The sequence below is a fragment of the Osmerus mordax genome, chromosome 3, assembly GCF_038355195.1.
Source record: "Osmerus mordax isolate fOsmMor3 chromosome 3, fOsmMor3.pri, whole genome shotgun sequence".
NCBI classification, from domain to species: domain Eukaryota; kingdom Metazoa; phylum Chordata; class Actinopteri; order Osmeriformes; family Osmeridae; genus Osmerus; species Osmerus mordax.
In genome coordinates, this window is record NC_090052.1 from 22,528,902 (window position 1) to 22,552,741 (window position 23,840).

Genomic DNA, 23,840 nt, shown 5'->3' on the forward strand with positions numbered 1-23,840 from the left:
ATGGAAAAGCAGAAGGGTTCCAGAAGTATGTTCCAAGTCTTCAACAATAAGACCATCTCGATGCTGCAACACATGGTGAGTTACGGCACAAACGCTATACACTCATGTTCAACAGCATCGCTTTCATCATCCTCTTCATGGGAAATGGGCTACAAGAAATGTTTAGAGATCCTTACTGATCCGCTTCAACGGTTTTGTGGGTTCAGGGTAGAAGGGTCGAGGGGGACAGATCGTCAGGATTCTCCGGGGACGGACTGCCAAATTTCCTTTCAAAGCAACACAACCAAGCCCTCCATCTGAAGGTAAGAAGACAAGGTTATCCATGCTGCTAAGCTTAGCCTATGGGACGGCAATCAGAGATGTGAAAATAATGATTTCAATTTCAATCAACATTAAGTTGATTGATTAAATGAATGATAGGCCTATTCATTTATAATAAATGTAATGTCACACCTGGTACTTGTCCTGGCGACGCATGTTTGTTAACTCTTGCACGCGCTCTCCTGCAGGCCGAGGATAAGTTGGTGTTCATCTGGCACGCGCTTAATGGCATAGAAAGGCTGTTCAGCAGCGGCAGCAGCAACGCCACGCGTTGGGCCCAGAGAGACGTGGACGAGTTCATGAACTACCTTTTCCGCCAGAACACTCAGGTTCATCAATGTGTAAGTGTTTCTCTCTCTCTCTCTCTCTTCTCTCTCTCTCTCTCTCTCTCTCTCTCTCTCTCTCTCTCTCTCTCTCTCTCTCTCTCTGCCTCTCTCTCTCTCTCTTTAAATGACACGCAGGACATGAATGTGGCATGAATGTTCTGAATCCACGATTAAATTATCGACCTAATGACTTTCTCTCACTTCAGTTAAAGGCGATGAGACCGACATCAAATGCTGTCAACAAAAAGATGAAACTGCATTTCAGATTGATGAAGAAATCTTTGAAAAATCAGGTATATAGTCTAGAATATAGGTCTAACTAATGACTTGATTAAGATTAATATAGTGAGTAATTAACTTAAACGTGCCCTTTGATTCTTGCAGGGTTACAGCGCAAGCGCGTGGGAGGAAGTCAGAAGAGTGGTGCTCGCGCATTTGCTGAGACTAGACGTGCTGGCAGCAAGAATCTTTAAAGCCTGAAGTCAATGTGTGTGTGTGTGCGTATGTGTGCGTGCGTGCGTGGCATATGTGTGTTTGATTTGAACTCATTTATTTATATTATTTATTAGGCTCTTATCTTATTATTATTATTTATTTTGTGTTTATGTTTGTGTTATTTATGTTGATTATTTATGTGTTATTATCAGTGACCTATGCACTTTTGTAAAACTCTCTCTTTGAAGTCGCTTTGGATAAAAGCGTCTGCTAAATGCATTAATGTAAATGTATTGTAAATGTGACAATTGTTTAATATCATGCATATTGAATTGCTTTACATCTGTATTTTCTAAATCTCTCTGTCAATAAATGAATTTTAACCTAAAGATGACAACGATTTGGCGTGAATAAATAGACCAATCTTTAATTTCAGCCCCTGAAAATAACTCTTAATAACAAAGTTATAAGATTCCAGACAGGAACCCTTTACATTCCACCATAAGCTTGGACCTGATGTGCTTACAGTTTTTTTCAAACGCTTACACACAAAAAAAAACACCAGAACCACACCTTAAATCTGCAAAACGCACATTTTGGGCCTTTGACTCAGTTTTCAATTTCATAAAACACTTTTTGCAAAACACATCACACAATTCTCCACGTAACACACAAAATTCTAAGAGGAAGCATCTTGATTTCCTTTTTGAAACACAACCATGATAACAGGTATGTAACACTGTAATGTACACATGTTCTAATGAACACATAATAGCTGTTTCAGCACAACACACGGTATACTACACACAAACATATATTTTAGCACCCATGCATCCATTGACTGCAGTGCACTGCATGATTGGTCACAGTCTGGTGGATTACTGTATCATACTGTGCAACAGTACAGTGACTGTAAGAAGACATTCTGACAATATTGTAGAAAATAGTATATATTACTGTATGCTACAGTTACTAATGCACACACACACACACACCATTCCGTAATCACCTTTTTAAATATTTGGTTTGGTTTCTGTCTTACTACACTCTTTCTTTCATACTGTGTAATACTGTATTCACAACCACAAATGCTTACAGTAAAAAAATAAGTTTAGTTTCAATCTAGTTTTCGTGTTTACCATGAATTTTTCATCATCTCTGCTATTTACTTTTACAGAAATGTACATAGGAGCTCATGAAAGAAGAGCTTTAGGTTTTGAATAACTGTGTGTATATGATATATCCAAAAATGTAATTTAATGGCAAAAGTGTTTGCAACATGAGACAAATGTTTGCTTTTGAGGCGTGTTTGTGATATTTTGAATGCAGTGCTTCATTTTGCAAGAGAAGCGAGGCATTTAGCATTTTGTTTTTGCAGTTCTTGGATTTGTGTCTTAAGTTTTGAAAAAAAGAGGACAAGTAAAAAAATTTGTGTAAGCATTTGAAAAAAACTGTAATATAGGGTGTGACTCACATGGTAGAGAGTGAATTATACAATGACAAATCAACTTCTTCTCCAGGGTGTGTATCGACCCCCCGACCTGTTGTTTTTACCTCTTTTGGGGGGTCCAAGTCTTAATGAGGGGGGTCAAGCCCCCCCAAGCCCCCCCCCAAGCCCCCCCACAATTCGAACCCTGCTCATGCAGGGCTGTTTACACCAATACAGCACATAACTTTAATTTAATGGTGAATACATTTTTGGAATATAGCCTAGATTACATAAAACTAGGGACAGGTTAGTTTTCAAATGTGGGTTGGAGAGCTTTTATAATAACTGATACACATTAAATGTAGGCCTCATTTTCTTAATACAAAGTAGAAGGGACAGATTTTACGTTTTGTGTAAAAGTGGGTGGAACATGTATGAAACCTCCGCCTCTATAAAACACCCCAACATGTTTTAATCATGCCTATTGTCCAGTTATCTAAGATCAGAACTAAACCATTTTCAAGCCACGGACCTCACATTTGATTAAATACTAGTAAAGAACTGGAGGAGATTCACTAAGGCAGTAAAGCTGGCTGCTTTCTTCGTCTTTATTGAAGAGGAAAATAATACAAAAGAATGGTCAGACAGCTGTATGCACAACCACATAAACACACACACACACACACACACAAACATACACAGAGACAGAGGGAACTCTTGTGACTCGTCACAGTTGCGTCATCTCTGAGATGAAAGTGAAAACGTTTGGGTTTTCAAGTCGCCATTCACTTTTCTTCTGCAAGACTAGCGGACTCAACCGAAAGCAGCGGGGCAAATTTTCGGATTAATTTGAATTCAAACCCTGATAATTCGATTATATATTATACTAATTTGGAAGGTAGAGTTTATTTTGTTCAAAGATAGACTTTCATGCATGTTATTTGTAGTGGCAATAAGTGCGCTGAAGTCTTTCAACTCGTTTTCCGATAGCCTAAATAGGCAAGCCTAAGCGAAATATTTAGAACAATGCAAAACCTAGGCTATAGCCTAATCAATCATCGCTGTTTGTAATTTTGCAACCCACAAACTGTGAGTATTTTGTTAGTTTAGAAGAAGAATTGGTGCATGTAGGGCTAGTCAAACGCTGCTAGGGAAGTCTGGAAAGTGAAAGTCTACGCCTACCAATTCTGCAAGAGGGGATTTCATGTTTTCCCTTTCCCGATCTCTGCCTGGCTAGTGGCTACATAAACTGGAGAACACAGGTACAGCCATGCAATCATTCAGCTGCATAACCCAAACCAAGACCATACAAAATGTACTTTCAACGGTGTACATGTGTTATTCTCCTGATCTGCAGCATAATGCAAGATTCCCAGTGCTGTGATTGGCTCCGGTACAGCTACAGACTTCTGAGCGCGGAGTCGCTCAAAATGCTTCAGGAGATGGTGAGTTACCGGCGTTGTTTTGTTTACATCAGTTTAACCAACATAACCGTCTTAAAATACAGGTATTTGCGGGTCTCTCTGAGATTACTAGTACATTTGCATATAGCTATGCGTAATGTAGCCTATTGAACGTAGGCATAGTGTGGTTCACGGGCTCTGCCATGAGCCAACGTGCATGATGCGGGTTTTGGATGCCTGCGTTCAAAGTAAAGAATTGTTAAAAACATTGGCGCGTGAGATTGAACGTTCTGTTACTGTGTGTTCTATTCAGGGAGGAGACTACACTGAGGACGCCTCACCGGTTCCGTTCCCCGAGTCTCAGTACAAAAAGATGATATACTCTGCTGAGGTAAAACTATTTTCGATTATCGATTTAATCAATATGCGGTCTGTTGACAACGTAGCTGCGTTTATTTTGTATTTTCGTATTTGTATTGTCTAACCCTAACCCTTGTATCTTTCTGCTTTCTTATACTTGCAGCCGAAGGACCAAGTGCGGTTCCTTAATGAGAGCATATATCAGATCACGGAGCTGTTCAATGGGAATATGCAGGCAGTCAAATGGGACAGCAAGAAGCTGGACGACTTTCTCAACCTCATTCATCGGCAATTCTATAACCTCAAATCATGTGTAAGTTCCACTTGGATTAATGTATTTATTAATTCATCCTAGGTTGTATTGACTCTTGCTTTACTCCATTAAATCATGTGTGTTTGGTTAGTTAAATTGGCTAGTTTAGTTTACAATAATTATTGTCATAGTTTACATCTAATTAGCAATTAGATGTGTTTCATTAGCCTAGCCTACTTACTATATTTCAATTTCAATTGACGTGCATGTGTTATTTGCAGGTTCCACCGCAGGTGAAACCGGATATGAATCTGAAACGCTACTTCAGGAAACTGAACAGGAAAGTCCTGCGAAAGATGGTGAGTTTAGCAACTTATAAAGTTTAAATTGACTTATAATGACTGATATGTAACTTATTCATAAATTGAGATTACAGGATAATGGTGGTGATACCTTGTTTATACAATCCTCTTGCTTGTGAAATTACACACTGTATCCGGTACAGTTTTGTCACTTCCAAAATCCAGTGTTCTCATCTCGCTTTTATATGTTTCAGAAATACAGTGCGAATGCGTGGGAGCTCGTCAGGAAAGAGACCAAAAGTCACCTGCTGAGGCTGGATATTATCGCTGCTCTACTCAGAAATAGGATCTACATTTAGTCATTTTTTTATTTTATTTATATCTAGACACCCCCAGCAACCCCTCTTATTTATTTATTTTATTTATTTATCTATTGATATTATAATATTATAATATGTACTATTTATTTTATTATTTAAAATGTGCTACCTTTTTACTGAACAAAATGTGAAGAAAAAAATGAAAGCTGTTTATATTTATTTTATTACTATTTAAAATGTGCTACCTTTTTACCGAACAAAATGTGGGAAAAAAATAAAATAAAGCTGTTTTTATACATTACCCACTTTTTATTTGTCAGCATCAAGTTCAGTATAGCTTATTAAGTTATTATTTTTTTGTGATTCCGTAACCGGGACAGGATATACCCTAGAACTCTTCCAATGGGCACATTCACTGTCGTAGCCAATAGCCTACACGAGGACACAAAAACAAGGGGGTAAATTTGTCTTGAAAGTTGGGAGCCGGTGGTGGAATGTGTAAAGGGAGGAAAACCATGAGGTTAGGCTATAGGCCTATTACGGTTAATTGGTAAACAAAGTACAATAGAGATCTGACTGACATCAACTAAAGCAATAGCCAGTTTTCGTTCTACTCAGTTTTATCAAAGAAACCGTGTCAAGTTTTCACTATTTGCTAACAAAAACAGGCTGAGAATTAACGCTATTCCATTCACATCCTATCAACTATTCAAAACGTTATCAGTGTCATACAAATTGGGATTCAAGTTTTTTTTTTTATCATGGCGAAGCTGGCTAATTAGGCTAGGCTACAGTATACCTCTATGCCGTGCCTATAGTGTATTGTGGAATGAGAACAAACGAGAAAGCTGTCTGTTTTATTTCTTCAACGAAAAACGTTAAAAATAAATCTCTGCCTGGTGCAGACGACGTCAAATGGGACTATTTGGTCTCTCTCTCCCTTTCTCTCTCTCTGCCCAGGGAACCTTGATAGGCTACTACGTTTCAACATCGGTGGCAGGTATTTTATATCCATATGGAATCAACGAGTAGGCCGAGCCTAGTTGCACATTCGTCCATTTCTAGATCACTAAATCCTGCATTCTCAACAGCATCCAACCTTTTGTATTTCAATGTTATGAATATGATTGTGGAGGATACATCTTGATGCATTTAAATGATGCAGAATTTTAAATCAACTTATCACCTAAATGTCTAGGACGCTATAGGCTACAGGTATATGGTAAATGTGTGTTTTGTTATGAATGTGTGGTATAGGCTAGTCTACAGGTTTGATTTGTGATTTCTTGGGGGGTTTACCCGAATAACATACTCAACCTAGCAGGGGGGGAATGCTGTTTAAAAAGAGAGTGTCTGTTTGAAAAGTGGATCTAGAGGAACTTTACTAAACTTCTGCAACGTGGCTTTAGGCCCCGATGTTATTGTTTGGCCCCGAACTATACAGGTGGCCAATATTCTTTTAAAGCTAATTTAGAATGTGCTTGTCCTTACTGCGACGCATGTAAGGATGGGCATAGGCTAGGAATGTGTACAATTTCATGAAATTATTGAAAACCCTCTGTAGCACTCTATAAAATGTAGCGGCCTATAGGCCAACTGTATGTGTCCGGCGTGTAGTGCTGTGCCGACTACGCCACCTAGTTTTTAAGTCTAGGAACTTGATTTGCGGTTCGTTCTGAGAGGGAGGAACAGCGTGTGCACAACCAAAGAAAATCAGATGGAAACACAATTACTATAAAATATCGCATTTTAATATATAAAAAGTTAATACATGTATTTCTAAAAAGTATTAAAGCCTCCAAGGGAGACACGCCCTCGCGGGACAATCCAGTGTCTGTGCGGTTTGCCTGGCATCAATCTCCTGCACCTTACTTCTCCTGGGCGATCGTTCTTGCCCACACAGTCGTCCGGGTATAGGCTGTTAGCCACCTTCTGCAGTTCCCCCTCCGTAATCCTTAGGAATCGTTTTTTAGAACAGAACACGTTAGCAACCCGTTTAGTAGGATCTCTTCGCCCGTGATACTCTTGTCACCCGATCGCTTGCGTATACTCTCCTCTGACAGCCGCGTTCTTCCCTCTACTTCTCTTTTGTCCCGCCATCGGTCCAATTATGTAAGTCGAATTGGCCGGGTAGCCCGCCCCAACTCCACTCTAATTGGTCCCTTATTTTATTGGTAATGATCCCTTCGGTGATACAGCAGGCACAAGTCAACGGTTAAATAAAAAGGTGACACAAATATAGCCTACAACTCCACGGCAACCAACACATATCACACACCAAGCGTATTACAAATCATTTCTGCAAACCAAGTAATAAATCAGTACAACTAAATATACATATACACACACTGTAGCCTACCTCTGGTCAAGCCTGTGACTGAAATGTTTAAGATTGTTTAATACTTAGAATTAGTTAGACTATTGTACTTTTTTACTTTTAATTTAAGATCCGTAGGCCATATGTTTATTGTTTGCATCTTCTTGCCACACTAAATTCCGTGTTTGTGTAAACCTACTACATGGCGAATAAACCAAATTCTGATTATGATTATGACATCTATATTTTGGATGCATGAAAGCAATACTAACTGAATGTAATGACTAACACACTACAATGCTGCTGATAAAACGTTATATTCTCCCAAGCTATTTCGTCCCCTCATCGAATCAAGCGCCAAATGTTCTCAAATCGTGTCAACGTTTCAGCTGGGACACATTTACGCTGCTTTTCTTCAGTCGTTGATTGCGAAGTAATTTATGAATAAGGTATAGCCTACTATGAACTCATTATGAAACTCAAAATGATCGTGCTAGAGTGCCAAGATTCGTTAAGCGTTCGGCTACTTCTCTGCAAATTCAAGTCACAACATGCAAATAGTCTATATAGCAAATAGCATACATATATGGATTACAAATTCGTGCTTTCTTTTCTTATGAATTGCATTGTTTACCTTGAAACATTAATTTCAAATGAATTCTGTATCAGCGTTATAGCCCCCACGGTGAACCGAAAACAGGCGAGCACCAGCTCTAGCCACAAACAGGGACTTTTTTAAAGTGCAGTTTTTGGCTTTAAAAGCCGGTGGATGTGACCAAGGTGGCATGTGAAGGTTAATCATTAGTCGTTACAACATTGTGTTAATATACAAGCATGTTTACTTTAAAACTTTTGAGCGTCTTATTCGCGCTGAGCTGCTGTGACCATGCTGCTTCTGAAGTCTGCAGGTGGACAAAGTTCCAGATGCGACAACTGAACGACCTGAGTATTCTGAAACTTTCTGATATGGTGGGTCAACTGTAAGAAATGTGTACTGCTATGATCTGTGTACTGGACAATTTATTTTGTTGTTCAGGCTAAAGTCTCTCTCTGTCTCTCTCTCTCCCTCTCTCGTGACTGAGTTTGTTGGTTCGCTGGCTTGCAACACAATCCCGAATGTTTTGTATAGGTGATTTGAGTTTTGTAATAGGTTTATCAGGTTTACCAATTGTGTTCCCATATGTTTTTGTATCTTTTAGGCCAATGTCTCATCTTCGAGTGGTCATTTTCCTGTTGAGTGTCTAGGCAAGGAAAAAGTGGCGCGTTTGTTCCCAGAAAACCTGTACAATTCTATACGGGTAAGCTATGAGCCATACCGTTGGAATTATGCGCTCTGGAAACCATATTGAATCATACAAAATAGTAAATACCCTATGAATTTTTTTTACGACAAGGAGTTGTAATTTTTGTTTCTGTCATCATTTTCTCTCCTCTGTTTTAATGCCTATCTCTAGACAGAGGATGTGACCGTTGTCGCTCTGAAGACATTTGAGCACGTGGCTCAGATTTTCAGCAACAACCTAAACTCCGTTTCCTGGGACACTGATAAACTGAAGCTCTTCACTAACTACATATATCGTCAGATTAAGAAACTTCACGGATGTGTGAGTATAGAAGCAGAATTGTCTTTTGACATTTTTGACATGTTTTTTTTGTTATAAACTTAATTGCATGAAACAAACTTCAAATGTTGCATTATGATATATGCTAAGGTCCAGAATGTCCTGACATGTCCATATAGATCGGCGAAGCAGGCTCTTCACCTGCTCAAGGAGAGGGTGTCTCCGAGGTCAGCGCGTCACTCCAGACATTGTTTGACCAGCTGAGTGGCATCCTGAAAGAGAAGGTGGGTCTTCAGTTATGAAACTCACATTTCAGTTCCCATTTCATCATAAAAAGGATGGCAGTCTCGTCATTGCATAGAAAGTAGGAATTTCCAGTCACTTGGTGTACCGCAGCGGCAGAGGCAAAACAGCGGCAGTGGCATCTGTGGTTCAAGAAAAACTCTATGCTTTCAGGAGAATAACGCATGCGCCTGGGAGATCGTGAGACAGGAAGTCCGTTACAACCTGCTGTCGTTCAAGAAGTTCATAGAGAGTCATGAGTGAAGCGACAACCTGGGCACGAACAGTCATCATTTGAGAAAAGCCGAAAATAACGTGGTCTTTTCCATTAATAGATCTATGTCTACTTATATTTTTTTCTATGTATTTATTTATCTATTTATCTATTTGTCTATTTGTCTATTTGTCTATTTGTCTATTTGTCTATTTGTCTATTTGTCTATTTATCTATGTATCTATTTATCTATCTGTTTATTTATTTATGGCAATCTTTTTCATTAATAAAAAACATTCGTAATATAATATACTGTGGGGTGTTTTTTGTTGTTGTTTTTTTCCAACTTTATTTGACATGTCACATTACTTCTATGACATGTCACATTACTAACGAATCCAGTCCACCTCCTGTTTCTGTGTTGATGACAAAATGCCTTTGATACAAATACACTGATATTCTCCCTCTCATTGCACTCTGTACCAAAACACGTTGCCTTCAAAATCCAGAAAGCTCTACACTATGATCAATAAATCATATAGGCTACAATAACGCTGCTGTTCTTCTCACATTAGTTAAGAGCCAACAGGATCTCTCAGGATTGACTGATTCGATAGTGGCAAGTCATATTGTAGATGACAACCCACTTCTTAACTACAATCATGCCAATTTTATGCCAACATATTCGCTATGGAGGTGGCCCAGCCTCTCTCCCTCCAGTCATCACTGCACCACAGTGGCTCCAACGCGGAAATGGACGAAGATTTTTGGGCAGTCTATTCTCTAAACATTAGACAGTTTCTGGAGGTTGTTGTCAGAACAGCTGTTTGCACTGGGGGCCTGGGGTGTGGATGCCAGTGTCATGACGTGAATCATCATTCTGTTACTTAAATGTTTTTTAAAAATATTAGGTTTGTAAATTATCCCCAATGATTGTGAACATGATAATTCCTACTGTGTGTAGGTTATATGTGTGTGGCTGCGTGTTACACACGTAACTTTAGTTCAAACCGTATTTAGGCTATATTATATAGACCACCATCTATATTAATAAAATAATTTAGAATATATCAAAAATTTACTTTGCCAAGCTTTATACTTCAGATTTGGAGAGACAACATTGTTACTTTCTCATCAATGAACTGTTTCTCCTGGGCTGTGTGCTGTGATTTACTATTTTTTGTGATTTAGAACGTTGTTTACCAAAGTATATATATTTTTTAAGACATTGTTTTACATCATGTTTTTAAAGAAATATTAATCGGTACTAATGTGTAGGCCTAATGACTTTTAAAAGAACAGGTCCACCCGCACACAGTAGGAATTACCGTGCTGAAATCCACGAGTGTAAATCCCCAAAACACAATACATTTATTATAGCCAGCTCCACAGCTGTCAATACATGGTCTATAAACTGTCACCCGATTCCTAATTAACATATTTAAAATTCGGACCTTTGCCAGGCTTCACTCCAGGGAACTATAGGGACATACAAACAGCAAACAGTGATCAAGACATCCTACCCTGGGAGTCAGGTGGCTGAGCGGTTAGGGAATCGGTCTAGTAATCAGAAGGTTGCCGGTTCGATTTCCGCCATGCCAATGACGTTGTGTCCTTGGGCAAGGCACTTCACCCTACTTGCCTCAGGGGAATGTCTCTGTACTTACTGTAAGTCGCTCTGGATAAGAGCGTCTGCCAAAATGACTAAATGTAAAATGTAAATGTACCCTAGACTGGTATCCAATGTGAGGGGGGGTGGGGGCGGAAATCCTGCCTTGCGGTTTGATCTTGACCAAAGTTTCCAAAATCCATTCCATTTTACTAAGCCCCCTTTCACTTTGCATACATCCATAAATGAATACTATTTAAACCGCAACAATGGTAGTGCCCAGACACAATCGAGTTTGACCCAACTGAGCACCACCAACACTCCGCAACCAGGTGAGTCAATATACAAATATACTAGAGGTTGTTTGGGTTTAGCAAATGAATCATCCAAAGACGCTGCCTATTAAAGCTAACAATGGTGATCTGTTCTGCAGTTTATCAACTCTGTAGCCTACCTGAACCATGGCAATCCAGAGTGTGGCGTGCATCAGCATCACCATTCTCCTGCTGTGCCTCGTGCAAGTCAGGTCAATGCCCACGTGTCAACTGCAGGGGAACCTGTTGAAGAAGACACATCACCTGCTTAGGGACATGGTAAGTTATCCCCTACTTACATTTACATGTCCCTACTGTGGAGATGATCGCTTTACAGCAGCTAAATAACGATTGAAAATAATTTGCATACGGTTTTATGTTTATTTTCCAGGGGGGTAACTTTCCCGCGCAATGTCAGCAGGATAATGTGATACTCGCATTTCCAGCCTCCGCCTTCAACACCTCTGGTGCGCAGCAGGTAAGCGCACAAATCACTCCTTATAGCCTTAAAATTAAGAAGGACAAATGCAGTTTCGCACTGAACATTTTCAATTTTAAATACTAAAACGCTAAAAACCGGCCAATAATCTTACCTGTGTGCTTATAGCGGAGGGAGACCACAAAGGCAATTCACCAGACTCTGGAGAGAATCGGCTCCCTTTTCGCAGATGAAGACCTGCCGAGCGCCTGGGACCAGAAGAAGCTGGAGGACTTTCTGGAACTTGTTTACCGTCTAACCGAAGAAAGCCGCTGTGTGAGTTAGGCCTATAGCAAGTTTAAAGAGTAACACAACGACCACGAGATATAGAGGTCCATTCTTTAACTCATTCAGAGTTATTTGCAGTCATTCTGGTAGAAATAAAATTGAAAAGTTTAGAGTTATTTTGATTGACTGAAGATGGGAGACATTGTTGTTCAACTCAAACTTTATTGTTTTTTGTCTATTCAGGTGAGCAGCAGCGTGGATGGGGATGATGGGTCAGAGACCCTGAAAGCATTTTTTGACGGACTGACGGGGATTGTAATAGACAAGGTAAGTCGGTTTGTGTTTAAAATACAGCATTACATCCATGGCGTGTCTGTCTGTCAAATGTTGAGCTGCTCCTATAAGCGATGGAAAAATGGATCTCGCGATTAATGAATATGCGCGTGTTTCTCTCCCTCTCCCATACAGAGCTCCAGTTTCTGTGTCTGGGAGGTGGTTCGAAGGGAGCTGCTCTCCACTCTGCAGTTCATCTTGAAAAACCACTCCGACTGCCTCTTCTGGCCGATGAGAACCTAAAGTTACAGTCTGTGGGAAGCAACGTGTTTCAATGTGTCAGCATTTGTGTTGTGTGATACAAACATCTCCATGTACAATGTTATCATGTTGAAAAAGGTCAGATTGTTAGTGTTACAGTTACAAATTTTATATTTATGATTTTTTAAATGTTTATTTATATATTTATTTATGGTCATACTTTTTCAGTTTTGTTAGCATTTCAATGTAAAATAAATATTTCTAAAATGAATTTCAGTCGTCTTCCTGCAGTTGTCTCATACTAAAATCTGAAAGAAAGACATGTTAAACCTTTATTTAAAAACGATTATTATTCTTTATTAATGGATCTGGTCTACAAACTGGATTCTGGACTATGTGATCCGTTTCTGGTGTCTTATAAAAAACATGCGTGGAGTGACAAAAATGACGAATTACGTAAATACAGCCCGTTCGCAGGACAACCAGAGGATAAGCAGGAGAATCCACGAGACTCCACTGACATCGGGATCCCAACTCACGCAACTCGTCTTTTCGTTTTCATTTTCACATTCGGTTTCCTTCTCTGACGTCAGATCATTCCACGGCTCGAGCCAGCTGCTGCAGTTAAGCTGTAAGGCCAACCCTTCAGGAGCAGCGCTGTTCGACCAATTGGAGGATTGCAAAAGGCGTTCTGGTCCAACCTTGTTCTCAGTGTCGGTGTCCTAGGACATTTGTTGTCCAAGCACATTTGGTACCCCATAGGCAAGGTTTACCTTACCTTGTCTCGTTGCTGAGGTTTGATCCTGATCCAGCTTAGAGAGGAACTTTTCCTCAGGGTTCAAACAGCTGCCAGACAGGTAAACAAGACCCATCACCAAGACACAACATTACAAAACATCGTGCATGACTCAGCCGTGACCCAACTGAAACTATTGATACGTGTTCGTTGAGTCAATTCAGAGCTATATAATGTGTCACGTAACGTTTGACTCACATTTGTTAATGTGATTTATTACGTTGGCTTCAAACGTGATTTGCGAGGACAGACATCCCTTTTGTGAATCCTGATTTACTGCTGAGGACGACCACTGAGTCTGTGGGTCAGAAAGACTGCTCTCCCGGGAGCTGCTAGCTTGACGTTTAATTCATTCAGCTCACAATTTCAACCAAAATCCGTCCGTCATCTGCCGCTTGTCCGGGGGTCGGGTCGCGGGGGCAGCAACCTAAGCAGGGAGGCCCAGACTTTCCTCTCCCCAGCCACTTCCACCAGCTCTTCCTGGGGGACCCCGAGGCGTTCCCAGGCCAGCCGAGAGACATAGTCCCTCCAGCGTGTCCTGGGTCTTCCCCGGGGCCTCTTCCCAGTGGGACGTGCCCAGAACACCTCACCAGGGAGGCGTCCAGGAGGCATCCTTATCAGATGCCCGAGCCACCTCAACTGGCCCCTCTCGACGCGGAGGAGCAGCGGTTCTACTCTGAGCCCCTCCCGGATGACCGAGCTTCTCACCCTATCTCTAAGGGAGAGCCCGGACACCCTGCGGAGAAAACTCATTTCGGCCGCTTGTATTCGGGATCTCGTTCTTTCGGTCACTACCCACAGTTTGTGACCATAGGTGAGGGTAGGAACGTAGATCGACTGGTAAATAGATAGCTTCGCCTTTCGACTCAGCTCTTTCTTCACCACGACAGACCGATGCAGAGCCCGCATCACTGCGGACGCCGCACCGATCCGCCTGTCGATCTCACGCTCCATCCTTCCCTCACTCGTGAACAAGACCCCGAGATACTTGAACTCCTCCGCTTGGGTCAAGATCCCCTCCCCGACCCGGAGATTGCACTCCACCCTTTTCAACCAAAATGACATACAAATACGCATGTAGAAGGTACAAGAAAAGGGCATATTCTAACAGTATGCACACACCCATCCCAGGTACTGTATCCTCAGCCCATGGAACACAAACTGTACCCAGAAACATGATTGGATCTTGTTATTCTACTGTCTGTGTCTACAACAGCAGGATGACTGTTTTTACCTTTACAGGTAAACAGACAGCAGTGAGAGACAGTATCATAACATTGCTTAGGTTATATATAGTGTGGCAATACGTAGGTCTTTAGAGCAAACTATTAGCATGAATGCCCCTGTAACCAAATTGAATTGGTTGAACTCACGCAGGATACATTTCGGCCAACCATCACCAACAAATGTTTGGTGGCATAGCTGGCTAAGTAGTGTTTCTGAAAGGTGGTTATGGTGTGCATGAAGCGGGAGGAAGCGATACTGCCAAGGGTTGCTAGGCTCACGCATGTTGCTAAACTTTGGCTTGACAGTATCGAGACAGACGCTTTCAAGAGCCTTTAATTAACATGACACATTATCACTCACTCAGACTAGTCTCAGCTAAACTTTTGTTATTTGATTGTCTGCATCTTTTAGAACAGGATCAATGTTTCCTTTTTTGCAGCCAAACAAAACCACCCCACCCCACAAACACTCTAGAAGCCATTTACCTCTTGCCAAATGCGTAAATAAGAAAATATGAATGGAGGCCTCCGGGCTTTCTGTTGCACTCTCCCAGACAAGACAGGACAGAGCGGCACCAGATAGTGCAGGTGGTGGCAAACTGAAGAAAAAACTGATGCGAGAGAGATCAAAGAGAGAGAGGGAAAGAGAGAGAGGGGAAGAGAAAGCAAGAGGGAGAGAGAAAGAGAGAGACAAAGAGGAAGGAGGAGAGGAATTCAACACTGAGAAAATGATTTGCCCCAGCTTGATGGCAGACAGCTGGTGAGCCGTGTTAATCCCCTGGCACTGGGGGGAACTCACCACACGGCACAACCGTAGTGACACAGAAACGTAACTTCGTATTACTGATAAAACAAATGATAAACTTAGTAGGAACAGTGGTAACTCATGCTTAACTTAGGAAGCACTAAGACTTAACACATTACTATAGTGGAATCACAAGGGGAACGTGTTACAGGTTGGGCAGCTGTACAGGTGAGTAGAGCGGCTGATACTGAAAGGACTCCTTACTCCTCCTCCCCTCTCCTCTCCTCTCCTCTCCTCTCCTTTTTCTCCTCTGGAAATGTTGCTCTAAGGGTCACATGTTGACAGTGAGATCCCACTCTTCCTCCTCTTCCTCCGGGTTCAATTGGCTCCAAGGCACGTTGTTAACCTGATAAATACATATATTGCTATTTCTTTAAGATGGATTATTTCATACACACGCACACAAGTGAGGGGAGAAAGGAGAGAGGGGCAGAGGCATGGAGAGACAGAAGAATGGGAGGAGATGGAGAGGAGGGAAACTCAGAGAGACAGAGGGAGAGCAGGTGTCTGGATGGGTCGATCCAGGGTGTTGATCCAGAGAGGGAGGGGCAGGTGTTACCTGGATGAGTCCCTCCAGGTGTTCCTCTGGTAGAACCTCGTCTCTGTCCACCCTCACCTCAACCACCACTTTCCCGTTACCTGGGTAACAGAGTAGACAGAGGTCGAATGGCGGTCAAATAGACCAACTATTGTTGAGTTCCACTTCTCTTATCTGTTGCCGTAACAACAGAGGCTTAACAGTCAAGACACTGTTGTAGAATTAGTTTCAAAAGGATTATCAAAAATAGAGGTTGAAGACGGGAATATTTGTCAAAGTCAAGGCAGCTTGATGTTTTATTCAGCAATGCGGCAGCAGTACACATAAGACAAAAAAGGCAATCAAATATCTTGGACATCCCCCTATATAGTCTAATTGAGGAAAAACCCCCGCCCTGCATGCTGCGATTTCACAACCTTCTAGAAGGTTCTTCCCATATTTTGGCTAAGGCCATCCTGTCCTAGATAACCCCAAAATGCATGCGCACTCACTATCTCTAATGTCCCCTCAAAACCCCCCCTATGTTCATTTTTTCCCCTGAGACCCAAGTTCACTCCATACTTCCTGATCAACACACGTCCTCCTTAAGGAGACCCTCATCCTTCTCTCACCACATGGCCAGGTCAGCTTGACCTGTCACTCTTGCTTCCTATTCCCTCCTTAAGGGGGTTCATCGATCCCAGATTTTTCAGCTACTCCTCCATTCCCCCTTCAAACCTAACCCTTCCCAGCTGCTAACCCTCAGAAGCTTCCATGTTTCTCTGTCCCTGAACCGATGTTATTCACTCTTAGCCTCATAACAACTCCTTTTGAGTCCATATAATCCACATCAGTCCCATTCTTTCACCCCAGCCTCCCTTTCTCCTTCCTCAGCATTCCTTTCTGTACTGTTCTTACTACAGTTCAAATCTTAGGCCTTCTCTCCTTGATCCCTATGTACCACACAAGCCTTACACCCTGCCCTATTAATCAACAATCCACAACAACACCGAACCAGGAAGTGTTTTACGGTACAAGCTTAACCCTTGTGTTATCTTCGGGTCATTCTGACCCATCAGACATTGTGACCCACCGTCGTATTGCGACAACTTTACCGCATTCAAAAACAAATTTTCTTTTAACCGTCGGGCTGTCTCAGACCCCCCCCCACATTGCGAAAGTTAAAAGAAAATGCTATTTATTTGTTTTTGTATTGGGTAAACACAACGATGGTTCGTTGTGAACCTTGTGACCCGAAGGCAGCACAAGGCTTAAGGCACAGAGGTATGTACTGATTCTGTGTGTTCTTACATTTAGTCATTTAGCAGACGTTCTTATCCAGAGCGACTTACAGTAAGTACAGGGACATTCCCCCCGAGGCAAGTAGGGTGAAGTGCCTTGCCCAAGGACACAACGTCACTTGGCATGACCGGGAATCGAACTGGCAACCTTCGGATTACTAGCCCGATTTCCTCACTGCTCAGCCACCTGACACCTTGAGCGAGGACGTGTAAGCGCGTGTGTGGACTCACCCAGCGTCAGTAGGAGCACCTTCTCAAAGGCCTGGACGACAGCCTTGTCTCTGGCCCACCTCTGTAGCTTCCCTCTCTTCAGGAGGGCCACCTCTGGGCCTGGGGAACACACACACACACACAATACTGAACAGATGTGTGTTTCCCCCCAGGCACAGAGCGATTCCTTCACACACACGATAATGAACATGTGTGTGTGTGAGTGTACTTGTGTGTCTGTGTGTGTGTGAGAATGTACTGACTGGAGACGAGGAAGGTCTCCTCAGCGATGCCCACTCCCCGGCAGCTCAGCTGGTGTTTGGGGAAGGAGAGCTCCACCATGCAGCCGTAGCGGAGACTCCTCTCCTGGGGAGACCCCTCTGGGCCTGGGGCGGGGGCAGGGCCTGGGGCACCCAGCCCCAGCTGATCTACATCACTAGACAGGTCCTTCACCTGGACACACACATCGTTGGAATAGGTGTTATTTATGACTTATAGCAGGGGTCCCCAAACCTTTTTCTGCGAGGGCCAGATAATTTTCCTTTCTTTAGTGTGGGGCCGGTCGGTCTGTATCAGAAAATTACATGGGCCGGAGTGACTACCAGTATTATTGTGGAGATGTTATTATGATTTTAAATGTATTTATTATGTTAGATTAGTTTATTATTTTGTTATGCACCATACATATCAATTGGTATATAGCCTATTAAAAGAGCATTATTACTATCGTAAAGACCTTTTTTCATATTCATTGCTATTGAAACCAAAACATTTACTTACGTATGCAAAAATAATCAATGTATATGTAAACGTTTTTTTATTTATTTATAAAAATAAAAATGTCTCTGGCATTGTTCAGAGGGCCGGTCCAAATGCGTGAGCGGGCCGCATTCAGCCCGCGGACCCCTGACTTAGAGGATCGTGCATGTTATGAATATGTCCTGTGTGTGTGTGCTTGCATGCATGTGTGTGTACCGTGATGATTCGTGTGCACCAGCCGTTGAAGCCCAGGTAGTGGTTGGCCAGGTCCTGACACCGGCTGTGGCTCAGGGGCCTACGGGACGAGGGGTCAGACAGGAAGGAGGGCAGCTTCTTGGTGCTCACCCTGACCTGCAGGACGCACACGCCTCAGTCACGGGACCAGCACTGCTGTACACTGCCCCCTACTGGCAGGAACAGTCATTGTGTTCCTCCACTTGCTGTACGAAGCATCCAAGTTGTGACTTCTTGGATTCCTGAATCTCAGCAATGGATCTTGTTGATGACTCCATACAGAATAAACATGATATCTTATAGATACCAAGCTAGCACAGAGGCACAACATTTCTGTAATTATGTTGCAGATAAAACCAAGGAAGTAGATACAAAAGTCCCCCCAAAAATGTGCACTTCCTCCATTTTTTTAGTTTTTTGGTGACTTATGGGCCTCAAAACTGCCAGACTGACTTGTTTTGACCTCATGTCTGGAGTGAGGGGTACAAGTCAGCGTTGCTTGCCCAGGGTCTATGTGTCATACTGTGGTGGGTGCTTCCACCTACTGGTGAAGATGTAGAACAGTTTTTAGATTAGACGGGAGGAAGGAGATTAATTTAAGGAGAGCTGTTTCTGTGTGTGTGTCTGTGGGTGCGTGTGTGTGCCCGTGTGTGTTTGCCCGTGTGTGTGTGCCCGTGTGTGTGTGCCCGTGTGTGTGTGTGTGTGTGTGTGCGCACTTACTCTCAGCGGCGTGGTCTGGAACAGGCCTCTTCCTTCCATGGCTCTCTGGGCCTGCGAGGCCTGAGCAGCAGAGAAGTACTTGATCAGCGCGTAGAACCCTGGTTCCGCTACGGCTGCGTTTGGACACACCTTGAGCAGGTACAGAGGTCCAAACGCAGAGAACGCCTTCCAAACAGACTCCTGAAACACAACTAGGTGTTCGAATAACCAATTCAAACTGTGACCGTTTATTTTTAAACGCTTAACTAGCTGTGATCACAGAAAAACAGACCTTGGTTGACTTGACTGTCTTGTTTAAAAAGTAAAAACACCAACAATAATAATATTGGTAGCAGAAGTTTTTATCAATTAATTAATTTATACTTATAATTATTGTATATATTAATAATCAGTTTGCAAGGGTTGACACAACACTGCCTGTCATTTGGCTGTAATATATGCGATGGAAAAGAAATTCGAAAATTAGCATCTGTTTAGTGACAGTAGGCCTATGCAGAACAAACGTAAATGATTGAACAGCGGGCAGCTCTCTTTTTTTATGTGTCACAGTGGCATACAGACTGGAGCTAGGCTACTGCCGCTTCACAAAGAAGGTCCTGGGTTCAAACGTTGACCTCGGCTACCCGTAGACCTACTTTCCATGTAGCCTATTTGTATGTCGCTTTGGGTCAAAGTGTGTTAAATGAAACAATGTATACAAATGTAAAACGGCTTCCGTCTGACATTTACTTACGTAAATAAAGGCCTCAGTAAACGTAGGCTGGATACCCCAAACAAAAATGGTTTTGTTGTTTTCGTAGGGTACCTTGAACTCGATAATTTCCACTTCGATGTTCATGTTTGGAAACGCGTGTGCTGTTATCTCTCACTTCTATTCATTGTCGTGTGACATTCGGTGTCGGTCTGTAAAATGTTGCAGACGCCGTGATTTGTTAAAACGACAGAGAACAAAATGTAATTTCCATTTTGTTCGAGTCGTGGTGAAGTATGTAGCTACTTAACTTCCGCATGTGCACGAGATGCGAGTGTATGATTTTGCCGCGCTCAGAAAGATGGGCGGAGTTACTACCAGCTAGAGCCAATGACAATTATAGGTGACCGTGACCCGATACAATTTACATTTCTACATTATATACAGTATATACTGAAAATATAAACAACTGATAAACACAGATACTATTTATGTTGATATATCAATAAAGGAAACAGAGGGTTGATGTTTTGCAACAAGGTTTTATTGTGATTAAGGTAAGGTGACCCAGGACCAGGACCAATCAGAGTTTAGAAGTTGGCCTCCAGGGAAGTTTTATACTTTGCCATGTACAGATAAGTCTCCACCTACGGGAGAAACATACACTCTCAAAAACTTTGGTTATAACTTGACACAACCGTACACACACACACACACGCACAGCCTGCATGTCCCACATTCAATCCTCCATATTTCATTCACACACAAACACACACAGACATATGAACACAGACTTACACAGCAGCACACACACACGCACACACACCCTCACACACACACACACACACACACACACACACACACACACACACACACACACACCCTCACACACACACACACACCCTCACACACACACACACACACACACACACACCCTCACACACACAGGGCCAGCAGAGTTCCCTACCTTGTGCATGTCCTTCTTGAAACAGGTCAGCAGCTCGTAGCTCCTGCGGATGTTGTCGTCGCCCCCGAGGTTCTGGTAGTAGTTCTCGTAGGGGGGCAGCTGCTGGGCTTCGTTGTCCTCCAGGCTGGGGATCCCGTCTTGGGTGCCCTGGAGGTGTGTGTGTGTTTAAATGTGTGTGTGTGTGTGGAGTGTGTGTGTTGGGTGTGTGTTGGGGGGGGGGGGCAGTAAAAGGTAATCTCAGAATGAGTTTGTCTGGATTGAGAGAGTTAGCTTGAATTTTCTTCAATAAAAGATTATGAAGGTTTGTGTGTGTGTGTCAGTGTGTGTGTGTGTGTGTGTGTGCATGTGTGTGAGAGTCAGGTGGCTGAGCGGTGAGGGAGTCGGACTAGTAATCCGAAGGTTTCCAGTTCGATTCCCGGTCATGCCAACTGACGTTGTGTCCTTGGGCAAGGCACTTCACCCTGCTTGCCTCGGGGGAATGTCCCTGTACTTACTGTAAGTCGCTCTGGATAAGAGCGTCTGCTAAATGACTAAATGTAAATGTAAAATTATTAATTAAAAATATATAAAATATAAATGTACCCTGAGGATGGTGTCGATGCCTATCTTCAGGTCGGTGAGTTTCAGAGGGATCTCACTGAAGCGACTGAGGGTCAGGGAGCTGCTGAGAGCCTGGCTGGGGTACTCCCACGACTCGACCAGACGGAACGAGATGTGGAGCAGCTTCTGCACCTACACACACACACACACACATTTTAGTATATCAGAATCAGGGGATATATCAGAATCAGGGGAATATAGTATATCAGAATCAGGGGAATCAAAATGAACTGACCGAGCTAATCTGCACCTCCTGCTTGTTGACAGGGCTGACGTTACAGATGTCTTGTAGGAAGAGACGTTGTCTTTGCTCCTCCGAAAATGCTCTGCCCTTTGGGTAAAGTACATCCAGAAAGAAACTAGGAGTTAGTTTGACACAGAGAGGCAGAAAGATAAATACAGTAGATTGAAGGGATTCGAGATAGGTAGCAGTACAAAGACAGAAATTGAGAGATTTAGAAGATATTTAGATTTCGAAAATTAAGGATCAACGAATGGACCGATTCACTGGACCGTCAGAACAAATTAAACTCTTTTAACACGGAGGACGTGTTGTCTTACAAAGTCGTTGAACATCTTCTCCGCCAGCAGGTGCAGGTACTGAGCACGGTCGACGGCGATGCTGAAGAGACGCTGGTTCTCTGAGCCGGATGCAGGCCTGACCAGGTCACTGACCAGCAGAAGGGTCACCAGGAGAAAGACTGAGGGAGAGAGAGAGAGCGATTCAACGAGTTGTGGAAATACACAGTAAACAGGACAAGAGAGAAGAGAAGGAAAGATGGGAGACGAGAGAGGAAAGAAGAGGAGGTTATCAGAAGCAGCTCCAACGAGTCCCACGGTGCTTCAGGTAGGAGAAGCTCACCCTGCCCCATTCTGTCCTCGTCGTATCTGAGGCTGACGTCTTCAGTAGAGAACTCTGAGTTTGTCGTTGGTCTCTGAGAGATGCAGGAAGGTGTGTGTTGTTGACTTCGGTTTAGCAGCTTGGCTTTATAGAGCGGCAACTTATGTTTCAATGCATTGGTAAGAGAAATGTGAGGGTTATTCTATCTTAGATAAAAAGATTAATTTGGCATGTTTGTGTATGAGTTTGTGGATTGCACGTCAAATCAGTCATGAATGTTTTAAAGCATTCAGGGAGACTTTTCCTCTCTCCCAAAATAAGTTCTCTTTGTGTGTGTGTGTGTGTATGCATATTGGTTCCACACAGGTCATGTCCTGTATCTAATAAAGGTTATCTCATTCCTACCAGGCAGGTGTGTGTGTGCGTGGGTGTGTGTGTCTGTGTGATCCATAGTCATACTGTCTGAAATGGTCACATTGTGTTCCATATTCATCATGACCTGACCATGATCCAGATAGCCACTGGAGGTCTACATGTCATTGCATTTTGGTCCATATATTCAAACTGTGTGAAATATCGTCACATTTTGGTCCATATATTCAAACTGTGTGAAATGTCATTTAATCAAATCTCTGGCACAACAGTAACCCGATCAGTGCGGGTTGAGAGTTGTGTTCGGAGCCGTCTGCGTTCTGCTGCCAATGTGCAGCCAGGCACCAGTCTGTCTCAGGGAGGGTTCAGAGAGTACTGGCCTTTCCACTCGATCCTCATTACAGGATTATAGTGTGAGTTTCTCCAACATCAATGTTGTTTTAAACGATAATGTTGAATAATCTGGCAGAGATTTAAATGCCAGATTGTAAGGATGGGGATTGTGTGAATGTTTAGGTCTTTAGTTTAATTACGTCCCAACAGATCTGAACTAACCTGACTCGCCACGTGATTTATTACACATATCCATCTGGAAAGTCGTCTTTGGAAACTGTTTGGTAAAAGGGCAAAAGGCTTAAAAAAAAAACATGGCAGGTGATTGGATGACTCATGTGTCAATCATCATCTATTCCAGGTTAACCACGTCAGTAGCTCCTCAGAGGGTGCTGATTGGTCCAAACCGATGTGCTTCGGACAAAAAAGAAGAACTTGGAGTTTGGCAAGATGCATTCTCAAGTGGTAGTGAACTCGAGAACCCAGCTGCCTCACAAGGTTGAACATTGTGTTCATATGGGTTTTAAACCTTGGTAACTGTGACAGAAAACTGAGCTTGCTTCAGCTTTCGTCACGTACCCTAGAGTGAAATTGTGTTATTTTGAATTGAAGGATTTGCTGTAGCGGATGAAACAATGAAGATGTGTGTTGTCTTTTTGGCCATATGTACGTTAGTTCAGCGTTCTAAACAGTGACACAGTTTGACAGTGTTGGAGTTTCCTGCCTGTATGTGGATCTTGTAAGTAAGTAAGTAAGACTATTTATATAGCACTTTTCATAC

General features: G+C 42.6%; 6 protein-coding genes across 8 annotated transcripts; 4 read left to right on the top strand and 2 right to left on the bottom strand.

Annotated features, from left to right (window-relative positions):
- LOC136940569 (interferon a3-like) lies at positions 1-1,127 on the top strand. The gene is made up of 5 exons (XM_067232759.1): positions 1-75; positions 207-302; positions 510-662; positions 854-940; positions 1,032-1,127. Exons 1-5 carry the CDS (start codon positions 1-3, stop codon positions 1,125-1,127), a joined length of 507 nt encoding a protein of 168 aa, XP_067088860.1.
- A 2,228-nt stretch (positions 1,128-3,355) lies between these two features.
- ifnphi1 (interferon phi 1) lies at positions 3,356-5,210 on the top strand. 2 transcript variants are annotated; one of them, XM_067233326.1, is made up of 6 exons: positions 3,356-3,773; positions 3,869-3,956; positions 4,228-4,305; positions 4,438-4,587; positions 4,809-4,886; positions 5,084-5,210. In XM_067233326.1, the coding sequence occupies exons 2-6, from the start codon at positions 3,873-3,875 to the stop codon at positions 5,186-5,188; spliced, it is 495 nt and encodes a 164-aa protein (XP_067089427.1). In that variant the 5' UTR covers positions 3,356-3,773; positions 3,869-3,872; the 3' UTR covers positions 5,189-5,210. The 2 variants fall into 2 exon arrangements, with proteins under 2 accessions (XP_067089427.1, XP_067089426.1); XM_067233325.1 differs by lacking the exon at positions 3,356-3,773 and having other exon boundaries at positions 3,825-3,956.
- A 3,090-nt stretch (positions 5,211-8,300) lies between these two features.
- LOC136940570 (interferon a3-like) lies at positions 8,301-9,574 on the top strand. The gene is made up of 5 exons (XM_067232760.1): positions 8,301-8,436; positions 8,685-8,764; positions 8,921-9,070; positions 9,208-9,312; positions 9,485-9,574. The coding sequence occupies exons 1-5, from the start codon at positions 8,301-8,303 to the stop codon at positions 9,572-9,574; spliced, it is 561 nt and encodes a 186-aa protein (XP_067088861.1).
- Positions 9,575-11,594: 2,020 nt separating this feature from the next.
- LOC136940571 (interferon alpha-14-like) lies at positions 11,595-12,729 on the top strand. The gene is made up of 5 exons (XM_067232761.1): positions 11,595-11,726; positions 11,839-11,925; positions 12,055-12,201; positions 12,397-12,480; positions 12,622-12,729. Exons 1-5 carry the CDS (start codon positions 11,595-11,597, stop codon positions 12,727-12,729), a joined length of 558 nt encoding a protein of 185 aa, XP_067088862.1.
- Positions 12,730-15,025: 2,296 nt separating this feature from the next.
- On the bottom strand, positions 15,026-20,225 carry rdm1 (RAD52 motif containing 1). 2 transcript variants are annotated; one of them, XM_067233399.1, is made up of 7 exons: positions 19,989-20,225; positions 19,256-19,435; positions 18,518-18,652; positions 17,806-17,995; positions 17,564-17,662; positions 16,074-16,153; positions 15,026-15,860 (listed from the first exon to the last, which is right to left on the bottom strand). In XM_067233399.1, exons 1-7 carry the CDS (start codon positions 20,091-20,093, stop codon positions 15,786-15,788), a joined length of 864 nt encoding a protein of 287 aa, XP_067089500.1. In that variant the 5' UTR covers positions 20,094-20,225; the 3' UTR covers positions 15,026-15,785. The 2 variants fall into 2 exon arrangements, with proteins under 2 accessions (XP_067089500.1, XP_067089501.1); XM_067233400.1 differs by lacking the exons at positions 15,026-15,860; positions 16,074-16,153 and adding an exon at positions 16,175-16,226.
- A 311-nt stretch (positions 20,226-20,536) lies between these two features.
- On the bottom strand, positions 20,537-22,385 carry gh1 (growth hormone 1). The gene is made up of 6 exons (XM_067233850.1): positions 22,376-22,385; positions 22,075-22,214; positions 21,749-21,844; positions 21,496-21,645; positions 20,914-21,060; positions 20,537-20,593 (listed from the first exon to the last, which is right to left on the bottom strand). The coding sequence occupies exons 1-6, from the start codon at positions 22,383-22,385 to the stop codon at positions 20,537-20,539; spliced, it is 600 nt and encodes a 199-aa protein (XP_067089951.1).
- Positions 22,386-23,840: the final 1,455 nt, after the last annotated feature.

What these genes read in the sequence shown, in the direction of transcription:
- LOC136940569 (XM_067232759.1), top strand. Translation starts at nt 1, where the DNA reads ATGGAAAAGCAGAAGGGTTCCAGAAGTATGTTCCAAGTCTTCAACAAT. An exon ending in ACCAAGCCCTCCATCTGAAG is followed by an intron (nt 303 to 509) that starts GTAAGAAGACAA and finishes GCTCTCCTGCAG; the next exon opens with GCCGAGGATAAGTTGGTGTT. An exon ending in ACACTCAGGTTCATCAATGT is followed by an intron (nt 663 to 853) that starts GTAAGTGTTTCT and finishes CTCTCACTTCAG; the next exon opens with TTAAAGGCGATGAGACCGAC.
- ifnphi1 (XM_067233325.1), top strand. Translation starts at nt 3,825, where the DNA reads ATGTACTTTCAACGGTGTACATGTGTTATTCTCCTGATCTGCAGCATA. An exon ending in AGATGATATACTCTGCTGAG is followed by an intron (nt 4,306 to 4,437) that starts GTAAAACTATTT and finishes TTATACTTGCAG; the next exon opens with CCGAAGGACCAAGTGCGGTT. An exon ending in GGAAAGTCCTGCGAAAGATG is followed by an intron (nt 4,887 to 5,083) that starts GTGAGTTTAGCA and finishes TATATGTTTCAG; the next exon opens with AAATACAGTGCGAATGCGTG.
- LOC136940570 (XM_067232760.1), top strand. Translation starts at nt 8,301, where the DNA reads ATGTTTACTTTAAAACTTTTGAGCGTCTTATTCGCGCTGAGCTGCTGT. An exon ending in TCTGAAACTTTCTGATATGG is followed by an intron (nt 8,437 to 8,684) that starts TGGGTCAACTGT and finishes TCTCATCTTCGA; the next exon opens with GTGGTCATTTTCCTGTTGAG. An exon ending in GTGGCATCCTGAAAGAGAAG is followed by an intron (nt 9,313 to 9,484) that starts GTGGGTCTTCAG and finishes CTATGCTTTCAG; the next exon opens with GAGAATAACGCATGCGCCTG.
- LOC136940571 (XM_067232761.1), top strand. Translation starts at nt 11,595, where the DNA reads ATGGCAATCCAGAGTGTGGCGTGCATCAGCATCACCATTCTCCTGCTG. An exon ending in ACACCTCTGGTGCGCAGCAG is followed by an intron (nt 11,926 to 12,054) that starts GTAAGCGCACAA and finishes GTGTGCTTATAG; the next exon opens with CGGAGGGAGACCACAAAGGC. An exon ending in CGGGGATTGTAATAGACAAG is followed by an intron (nt 12,481 to 12,621) that starts GTAAGTCGGTTT and finishes TCTCCCATACAG; the next exon opens with AGCTCCAGTTTCTGTGTCTG.
- rdm1 (XM_067233399.1), bottom strand. Translation starts at nt 20,093, where the DNA reads ATGAACATCGAAGTGGAAATTATCGAGTTCAAGGTACCCTACGAAAAC. An exon ending in GGTGCTCCTACTGACGCTGG is followed by an intron (nt 16,154 to 17,563) that starts GTGAGTCCACAC and finishes TCTGTTACCCAG; the next exon opens with GTAACGGGAAAGTGGTGGTT. An exon ending in ACCTGGAGGGACTCATCCAG is followed by an intron (nt 15,861 to 16,073) that starts GTAACACCTGCC and finishes TGTATTTATCAG; the next exon opens with GTTAACAACGTGCCTTGGAG.
- gh1 (XM_067233850.1), bottom strand. An exon ending in GCATCGACACCATCCTCAGG is followed by an intron (nt 21,061 to 21,495) that starts GTACATTTATAT and finishes ACACACCTCCAG; the next exon opens with GGCACCCAAGACGGGATCCC. An exon ending in TCAAGAAGGACATGCACAAG is followed by an intron (nt 20,594 to 20,913) that starts GTAGGGAACTCT and finishes TTTCTCCCGTAG; the next exon opens with GTGGAGACTTATCTGTACAT.